The 9,198-nt window shown below is 43.3% G+C and overlaps 1 protein-coding gene across 6 annotated transcripts in view; it reads right to left on the reverse strand.

Annotated features, from left to right (window-relative positions):
* Positions 1–7,980, reverse strand: part of DDX6 (DEAD-box helicase 6) — a 34,847-nt gene extending 26,867 nt beyond the window's left edge. For 2 of the 6 annotated variants that reach the window (XR_007120863.1, XM_047690788.1), the window contains exons 1-3: positions 7,645–7,753; positions 4,393–4,865; positions 469–532 (exon numbers count right to left, since the gene is read on the reverse strand). Coding sequence is in view for 5 of the 6 variants with exons in the window: in XM_047690788.1 (XP_047546744.1) it covers positions 469–532; positions 4,393–4,592 (264 nt within the window). In the remaining variant the exon portion in view is untranslated. Of the gene's footprint in view, positions 1–468; positions 533–4,392; positions 4,866–7,244; positions 7,569–7,644; positions 7,814–7,890 lie in introns of those variants that run through there. The other 4 variants (XM_047690785.1, XM_047690784.1, XM_047690783.1 and 1 more) reach the window with 4 other exon arrangements.
* Positions 7,981–9,198: the final 1,218 nt, after the last annotated feature.

The following is a 9,198-nucleotide window of genomic DNA, read 5'->3' on the forward strand; positions in this document are numbered from 1 at the left end:
AAAAACAAAAAACAAGCTGTGATAATCAAATGTCTCTAGCTACTGCTAAATCCCCACTAAGGGACAAAAATTACCCCCAGTTGGGAACACTGGGCTAAGAGAACGAATCTCTCAACTTCCTTGTCCTCATCCACAAATTAAGGATAATACCTAACCTGAATCTTACTGTACTGCTAGGGGCATAAGAGAATTTTGAGAAAATGTCTTGCAAACCATGAAAATACTCCATAAGTTAGATAAAATATACAGATGTATAAATACAGCATTGACTATACAGATACACATTATTATATTAATGTAATTCCTCCAAAAGGTGAAAATTTTTGGCAATTCATATATATGATCCATACAATTTCAACCACTTCAATCTAAGAGTAAACACACAGTGCCTATTGTCATAATTAAGTAACTAATTCACTTTTAGAGTTTCCATACCATTTTTCCACTTGAATTTTACAATCAACTTACCGAAGTTTTGATTCTTAGATCCTTTGGAGGGAGTTTTAAAGTCTTTTTCCAGTCATCACCAGGTCTATGGAGAATATAGTAAAATTGAAGCATGAGAATTCATAGTATTGCTATTCTAATAATACAAAGATGATTCACCATAATTAATTATAATTAAGTTCTAAAAAGCACAGTAAGTTTAATATACTGCCATTTACTTTGGAATATAGTTAACAGAAATAAACAGCATTAGGAAAACTGCTCTTCTCACAAAAGAACAGTCTAGAGAGGATAAAAAAAAAAAATCAAGAATAGAAGGGAATAAGGCATCCATCCTTTTAAGAGAAGCCGTGTAATATGTAGTGCAACTGTTGTCCAATCTGGTAACCACTGTGTTTTATTTGATATAAGTAGTGTGTTTCAATTTAAATTAGTTGCCAACATTTAAAAATTAGAAGATTTCATATAAAGTCCAGATTCAGGCTTTTCTTAGGAAAAAAAAAAAAGGAAGCTTTAGCAACACTGGTTCCAAACTTCTGCAAGTCAACAGTTTGACAGAGGTCAGTAACTGGGGACTTAAATCAAGCAGCAGACTCCTTTAGATAAAGCAAGTACCTGCTCACGTAGCACAGTCTCCTGTAAAGCATCGGAGTTTCTAACTTTTGATGACTAATTAAAACCAAGGGCTCCAAAGTTTCAGACCTGAGGCCAAGCTCTGACTCTACTACTCAGTATTTTTGTGACTTTGCAGCAGTTATTTTTCTAAGCCTCCAATTCTCTTATATAAAGGGAGTTGAGAATTATATCAAGTAATTTACATAAAACACTCAGCATAGTTCCTGGCAAAATAAGAACTCAGGAGGTGCCCGAGTGGCTCAGTTGGTCAAGCATCTGGCTTGGCCTCACGTCATGGTCAGATTGAGACCTACATCTGGCTCTGTGCCCCCCAACAAATAAAATCTTAAGAACAAAAACAAAAAAACCCTCAGTATTAGCTGTTAATGACTATCTCTCAGTCTTTTTTTTTTTAAGTGAGAATGCTTGAAACCAAGAAAACAAGAGTAAAATTCTCTTTTTGGTCAAGTAAAAACCTCAAGTAATACTGAAGCACCTAATGGGGAAAAAAGGTCAATAAAGCAGATAATGCTTCCAAATGTGTCATCTTTAAATAAAAGTTTTTGCGATTTCATTATAGCAACGCTTACATAATCAGAGCCTCCAAAACCTCTCCAGAGTCTTGATTTAGAAAGATGAGGACTTATTTTACTTAAAGCTAGGTCCCACATAATTTAAAGTACTCTAACACAGTTAACTATTTGCTCCCAATTTCAAGGGTACCAAAGCCTTTCAATTCTGCCTATAATTAACACACCAAAGTCTCTGAGCAAAAATGTTAGCTGAACATCGTAGTGTGCCAGCCTGCCATTGTCAAATTCAATATAAAGTGAATAAAAATGCAGAAATACAATGGAAAATCTTATCACAAGGAATTTATAATCTTAGGAGTTAGAGGACCCAAACTATTTAAAATGAGTAAGTGACAGATTAAGTATAAGAATGAGTACTGAAGACAGTGATGGGATCTAGAGCCTTCTAGATCCCAGAGATGACAAACAGATTAAAAAAAAAAATTACTGGGGCGCCTGGGTGGCTCAGAGTGTTAAAGCCTCTGCCTTCAGCTCAGGTCATGATCCCAGGGTCCTGGGATCGAGCCCCACATCGGGGTCTTTCCTTGGTGGGGAGCCTGCTTCCTCCTCTATCTCTCTGCCTGCCTCTCTGCCTACTTGTGATCTCTCTCTGTCCAATAAATAAATAAAATCTTTAAAAAAATTTTTTTAAATTATTTATTTATTTATTTATTTATTTATTTATTTATGGACAAACAGATTTAAAGAACCCACAGAATGAAAAAGAACCCATTGAGACAAACCATAAGAGACTCTTATCTTAAGATAGGGTGTCTGGGTTATGGATGGTGGGGAGGGTATGTGCTGTGATGAGTGCTGTGAATTGTTTAAGACTGATGATTCACAGACCTGTACCCCTGAAGCAAATAATACATTATATGTTAGTTTAAAAAAAAAACTAACAAAAACCACCATTAATCCCAGGCAGACCAAAAATAAAAAGCAAAATCTGTTGTCTGAAATCAGAATTTAAGTAGAAAATAATGAAATAACACAGCTTTACGTTTAAAAATAGCCTAAATCTTGCTAGCCTATTCATATATTGAAAAGACACAACTACAATTTAGAGAATATTCTTAATTTCTATACTAATTAAAGCTTAAAAATAGAATATGCAATAACAGAATATGCATTAATACTAATTCTTCCAATGACCAAACCAATTCCAATGGAAATTAACTCTTAGAGGTCACTAGCAAACCACATTCAAGTAACCATCTATATGATATTCTGGTAGCTTGTAAGTGCTACTCTTCTTTAGAGTGCTTTTTAGGCATGGAAAAGACCTAGGTTGTAATATAACACACATTAGTTCAGTGACCCAGTTTCAACATCATATGAAGATGTCAAGAGAATAGATCGATCTCTATGGCTAGATATTAAAAGTCAAATATGAAATGGGGTCAAGAGTCTATTTTTTTTTTTTTAAGATTTTATTTATTTGACAGAGATTACAAGTAGGTGGAGAGGCAGGCAGAGAGAGAGAGGGCGAAGTGGGCTCCCCGATGAGCAGAGAGCCTGATTCAGGGCTTAGATCCCAGGACCCTGGGATCATGACCAGAGCTGAAGGCAGAGGCTTTAACCCACTGAGCCACCCAGGTGCCCCTGGTCAAGTCTTCAATGTTAATTTTCTATTAACTGAATCTTAGAGTGATAGTTAACAGTAATAAAGTGTACACTTAGGGGCGCCTGGGTGGCTCAGTGGGTTAGGCCTCTGCCTTCGGCTCGGGTCATGATTCCAGGGTCCTGGGATGGAGCCCTGTGTCGCCCCGTTTTGGGCTCTCTGCTTAGCGGGGAGCCTGCTTCCCCCTCTCTCTCTGCCTGCCTCTCTGCCTAATGCGATTTCTGTCAAATAAATAAAATCTTTAAGAAAAAATAAAGTGTACACTTAGATGATGGACAGCACATTTAAAAGAAAAAATATTCTGTAGTAAGATGAGGCAACAAAGTTTTTAGAGTCAACAAAGGGGCCTGGAACTATTCAGTTCCATGCATTTCCAAGAGTTCAAAATCTTGAAAACCCTAGGAATATATAATGGCTTGTAATCTTGTGTATAAAAGGAGAAAGCTTATTTTTTTAAAAGTAGAAAACTAAAGTTCCATAATCTTAAAAAAAGAAAAAGTTATGGATAAATTTTCTCTCAGTATGTCTGGGACAGTCTTTAAACTTAAAACTTGAGGGGCGCCTGGGTGGCTCAGTGGGTTAAGCCTCTGCCTTCGGCTCAGGTCATGATCTCAGGGTCCTGGGATCGAGTCCCACATCGGGCTCTCTGCTTGGCAAGGAGCCTGCTTCCTCCTCTATCTCTCTGCCTGCCTCTCTGCCTACTTGTGATCTCTCTCTGTCAAATAAATAAATAAAATCTTTAATTAAAAAAAGTTAAAAAAAAAAAAAACTTAAAACTTGAAACTGGCTTTAACTGCTATTTAAACTAGGATAAGGTACAGTTTAACACTAGGGAAAAAGCCATACTGGCAAAAACAGGATGAATCCAAGCTAATTATGAAAGCCAGAAATGTTTCAAACAGTAATGTATACAAAATGAATATATATCATCTGTATCTATATTTTGTTAATGAACCTGAATTATGACAAAAATACATTATTCAATTGCAAATACCCAACCGCCATAAAACAGTCATCTGTCTTTTCCTTGCAAACAAAATGGTTAAAATAAGGTTTAAAGTAGTCAACAACAAAGTAGCAAAAAGATACCACCTTGGTCTCCTAAGTCTGTTTATTATTCATTCTAACACTTACTTAATAGTGGTGGTCATACTCTGTGCTTGCTGCTGAGTGCCATTATTGATTGTGTTGGTATTTTTCAGCTGGTTCATCTGTTGCTGTGTCTGTGTGCCCCCTCCTCCGGGGCCACCACTGGGCTTCACAGGGCCCCTCAGCTGACCATTTTGACTGGACAGACCCATTATAACAGGGTTCTCTGTTCTGGCCGTGCTCATGCTGTATTAATTGTAAAGATGTCTCTTTCAAACTTCAAAACTTTTGAAAGTCAGTAGAGAAACTGTAATAACAGTTTATTAGGCTCTCCAAAATGAAGAGATAAATATAAGTCTTGCTCAATATATGAGTCCTTTATTGCAATGCAGGCAAGCACCTGTAAGTCTCTGAACGGTAAGCAGCAGTAACTTGCTCTCATGCACCGAATCAACTTTTTATTTTTAAAAAGCCCTCTAACAAGGTTGAGTTATAGATCTGAATTCACTCACTTCAATCTGAAACAAAGAGAAAGTTTAATTAGCAAACATAGGAAAGTTAGAAAAAACTTGCCCTTTTAAAAGAACCCCTTTAGAGGAAATCATTCTATTAAATAAGAATACAGATGTACTTAGACCAAAACACTAGTCAGGCTAGGAAGAGACACAAAAAGATGGACTGCCTCAAACCACCCGCCCCCCAAGAAAAAAAGAACAAAACAAAAAAAACCTCCACCAAGCCAAATGAGACCAATCTCAAACATTTAAAATTGTCAGTTCAAAGTAACCCAGAGAAGATTAGGTAGAAAGATATTGTGATTAAATTAGCATTAGCTGTCAAATGGCAATCTCTTCCTTCAGTTTCCTCCCTGATGAATACTCTAAAAGTCTTTGCCACCTCGAAAAGTCAATGATTCATTATACTTAATTGTGTTACAACTGAATGAAGTATCACACTATTTTATTAATGTAAATCTACGTATCTTGTAACAAGGCAAGACAATTCATTTTTTTTCCTATTTCTGACAGCAACTGCAAACTCTTGAAATTAAGTGCTATACTATGCTTTCAGAAAAAAAATAACTTGTGCCTTTATGAATTTTAACCAGAGGTTCAACTTTACAAAAATGAATTATTTTTTCTCTTAAATTTTGCCCCTTAAAACAGTAACTGAAGAAGTCAAGAGATACAGACATGTCTACATGTCAAAATCCTTCACTTGAGAAACAGCCAAAAAGAATCTTTAGCTACCTTAATAAAATCTGAATATTAAAAAACTATTAGCTACATACATTTCAATAACACTTTTCAATAAGTGTATCCTAACTTAAAATATCTGCTGTTATTAAAAATATCTACAAAAACACAAAAAGGAAACTGCCTGTTTAAAAAAAAAAAAAAAGATAAATCTGTGAAAGAAAAAAAACACACTGGTAACTTTAACCAATCTTTCCAAGAAACCCAGAGTACTAATAAACAGTTGTTTTAAAAAAGAACTGGCCTGGGGCGCCTAGGTGGCTCAGTGGGTTAAGCCTCTGCCTTGGCTCAGGTCATGATCTCAGGGTCTTGGTATGGAGCCCCGAATCAGGCTCTCTGCTCAGCAGGGAGCCTGCTTCCCCCTCTCTCTCTGCCTGCCTCTCTGCCTACTTGTGATCTCTCTCTATCAAATAAATAAATCTTAAAAAAAAAAAAAAAACTGGCCAATGTCCATTTTTAATTAGTCCCAAAATCGAATTCTTATCTTGAAATGTAGTAAAGAAAAACAATTTACAAAGGCCAGAAAATAAGGACTACTACCTCTGTTGGGTTTGTTCTTTTTAAACTCCTTTATAAATCCTTACCAAAAACTGCGAATTATTGATTTTTTTTTTTTTTGCAAATACCAAGAATTCCAAAGTAATACATCTTTTCTAAAAGTCAACTGGCTATGTCTTTTTTAAAAACTGAAAATAAAGTTGCTCAGAAGCAAATCCTGGTTATCATATACACAAAGCTGTATATTTCTAAGTCTCTTAGAATCTGATGCCTTAAGCACACCGTGGTTACCAGCCACCTAATTTCAGTTCAAGGTGGTAAATGGTTTCCTGTATTGACAGATTTATATTATGATCAACAACCACGGAGTTCACACAAGACTTGTTCTCCAAGCACTAAGAGAACGAAGAGGGCAACCTCTAAAGATTAAAAGATATCATTATTGCCCCTCGAGCTCTAAACCTAAGACCATTTATCTCCCTAGATCCAAAATGTGACTATTACTCCCTTCTTACTTGAACCGAAACCTGCACTGCAGCTTTATGTCTCAGAGAAGGAAATATTCCTCCTACCCCTTCCCAATTTAGACTTGCAAGTTACATTCTACATTTTCAAAAATACGAACGAAACGTAGACTAGTTGGGAGGAGCCCCTCGCGGAGTTAATTACAGCACTTCCCAAATTGTAGTTAGCAACTGACAGTTTCACACCCAAAACACTCTCGTCATCTCAGACAAGAGCTTTTGTTTGCAAATGCAGCGCAGTTTCTCTAAGCTCGGTCTGCAAGTTGGAGGGACTGTTTTATTCTGAAGGGAAAAGGGGACTGTGGTAGAGAAAAGGGAGTGAGCGATGAGGGAAAGAAACAAGCCAATGATTTGAGCCCCGTAACTGTGGGGCAATAATTTCTTGCTCCCCAAAACGCCGCCCCAAACCAACACTTCTAGCCAGCCCTCTGTGACCATAAACACAAAAGGGCTGGGGCCCTATAATCGCAGCTGCGCCACAAGAGCAGGGAACCAACTCCGCGGGTAGGAAACAATAGGGACTCCCCCTGTAAGGCCCCAAAGAGAAACCCTTAAGTGAGGAAGCCCCTCCTTTTCCCTCACGACTCGGGGGCTCCATAATCACCCTCCTGTTACCGACCTACGAGGCCTTATTCCAAGCAAGCAGCAGCGGGTCCTCTTCCGAAACCAGCCCTCCGACACTGCATATCCCTGCCGCCCCCTATAGGGCCGCCTCGTACCCTATAACCTCCACCATCCCCCTAAGTCCTTGCCACCTTGTGGTCCCACATCCCCTCGTCTTCCACAAAGCTCCTCTGAGTACTTCGCCCGCTCCTTCTCCGGACCCCACCGCGCACGACATTCCCATATTCGACTCTTCTCAGGCGCCCCCACCCCACAGGGCTGCCGCCCGCCGTCCGCCTTCCTCCCCGGGGCCCGGCCAGGCCTCAGGCCTCCGCCTCAGAGCGCCTCCTCCCCCGCCGGCCGAGGGGCTTCCCGCGGCCCCGACCGCACCGCTGACCTCGACCTCACCACCTCACCCCACTCCCCGAGGTTCGGGCCCGAGTCCTACCACCGAGGCCACTCCCGCTCGGCACCCTCGGTCCTTTATTGTTGACTCGAAGCTCCCAAAATGGCGGCGGCTCCTTCCTCCTCGGAAACCTCCGCCCGCCCCCACCCGGCCCCTAGCCTCTGCCTCCTCCTCCCGCCCCCGCCCCCGCCCCGCCCCGGGGGCTGCTCCGCAGGGCCGCCCGCGCCCGCCGGCTCTCCCGGCCGCCCACCCCTACCTCCGCCGCTGCCCGCTCTCATGGCGCCGCCGGAGTCGCCGCCCGGGCTGAGCTAACTCGGTTGCTCTGCCCCTCCCCCGCTCGCCCGCCGCCCCTCCCCCTCATCTCCCCCTCCCCCTGCCTGTCCGCATGGCGGCGGCCGCGGCTCCTCCTCCACTCAAAATGGCGAGAACTCAGCTACCGCCGCCGCCGCCGCCGCCGCGCTTGTCGCGGCGTCACGGCCTCCCCGGCTTCGCGGCGGGAGGAATGCGGGCCGGGGAGCCTCCCTGAGGAGAAAATGGACGGCCGTGCTCTCACATCGACTGGGGACCCCAGAGACTGAGACTCGAAGGGGAAGTCGGGTTCCTTTCTGAATGGGAAGGAGAGCTAGCTTTTTCACAGCTGAGGAGAAATGAGTGGGGAATGATGGCTGGGAAGACTGTGCCCTGCCTTCGCTCCCCGCCAGGTGGAAAGCAGGGGTTGTGACCAGAGGATGAGCTGCTTGTTCCCGAGCAAGGACGCGTTCCGAGAACGAGGCGTCCGGGTCGCGGCTCGGGAACGGGAGAGCTGGCCTGAAGTCCCCCGCGGGCGGCAGAGGATGCTGCAGTACTGGGGGAGGGGGAAAGGGGGACAGGGGGGCAGCCGAGCCCCTCCGGGCGCGCTTCCGTCCAGGAACGCACGGAACTAGTGGCCCGGAGGCGTCGGCGCGCGCCCGGGAGTGGGGGCCGGAAGGGGGGCGACGGCACGGGATAGGGGGCGGGGGCCCGGGGCTGCGACCTTCTCGGCCCGAGAGGGCCAGCCTCCTGGATAGGAAGGGAAAGCGCTGAGGAGTCACTTCTCATGGAAATAGGAACCAGAAGGCGGCCGAGGGCGATTCGTTCTCCCGCCTGCCTGACCCTCACTAGAAAGCTACTTAATGTATTTCTGTATCTGTCTCCTAAGTCCTTGTCATGTCCTAATGTCTCCACGTAACGGAAATATCGGGAGCACTGTTTGGTTCCAAGCAAAACAAAAAATCTGAAGCTAGGAAGCTGGCCGGGCCAAGGGAAAAGAAAAACCTGGGCCTCACCCAACTGAGAGACAGACTGGATAGGACAATGGCCAGACCGTGTGTGACAACACACCTCCGACCCCAGTCCCTGCAGCAAGCTGCCCCGGGTAGCCCGGGATCGGCCCACAAGGAGCAGCACTCTGGTCATTGACTGCCAGCTTCCCCAATTTTTGCCCCTGCTTCCAACTCGGGGCCAATCAGAGAAAGCCAAATATGTTCCCCAAACCAATCACATCACACGCCCCGCTTCTAGTTAGCCTGCCTCCTGCTTCCTCATG

Source organism: Lutra lutra, chromosome 10 (assembly GCF_902655055.1).
Source record: "Lutra lutra chromosome 10, mLutLut1.2, whole genome shotgun sequence".
NCBI classification, from domain to species: Eukaryota; Metazoa; Chordata; class Mammalia; order Carnivora; family Mustelidae; genus Lutra; species Lutra lutra.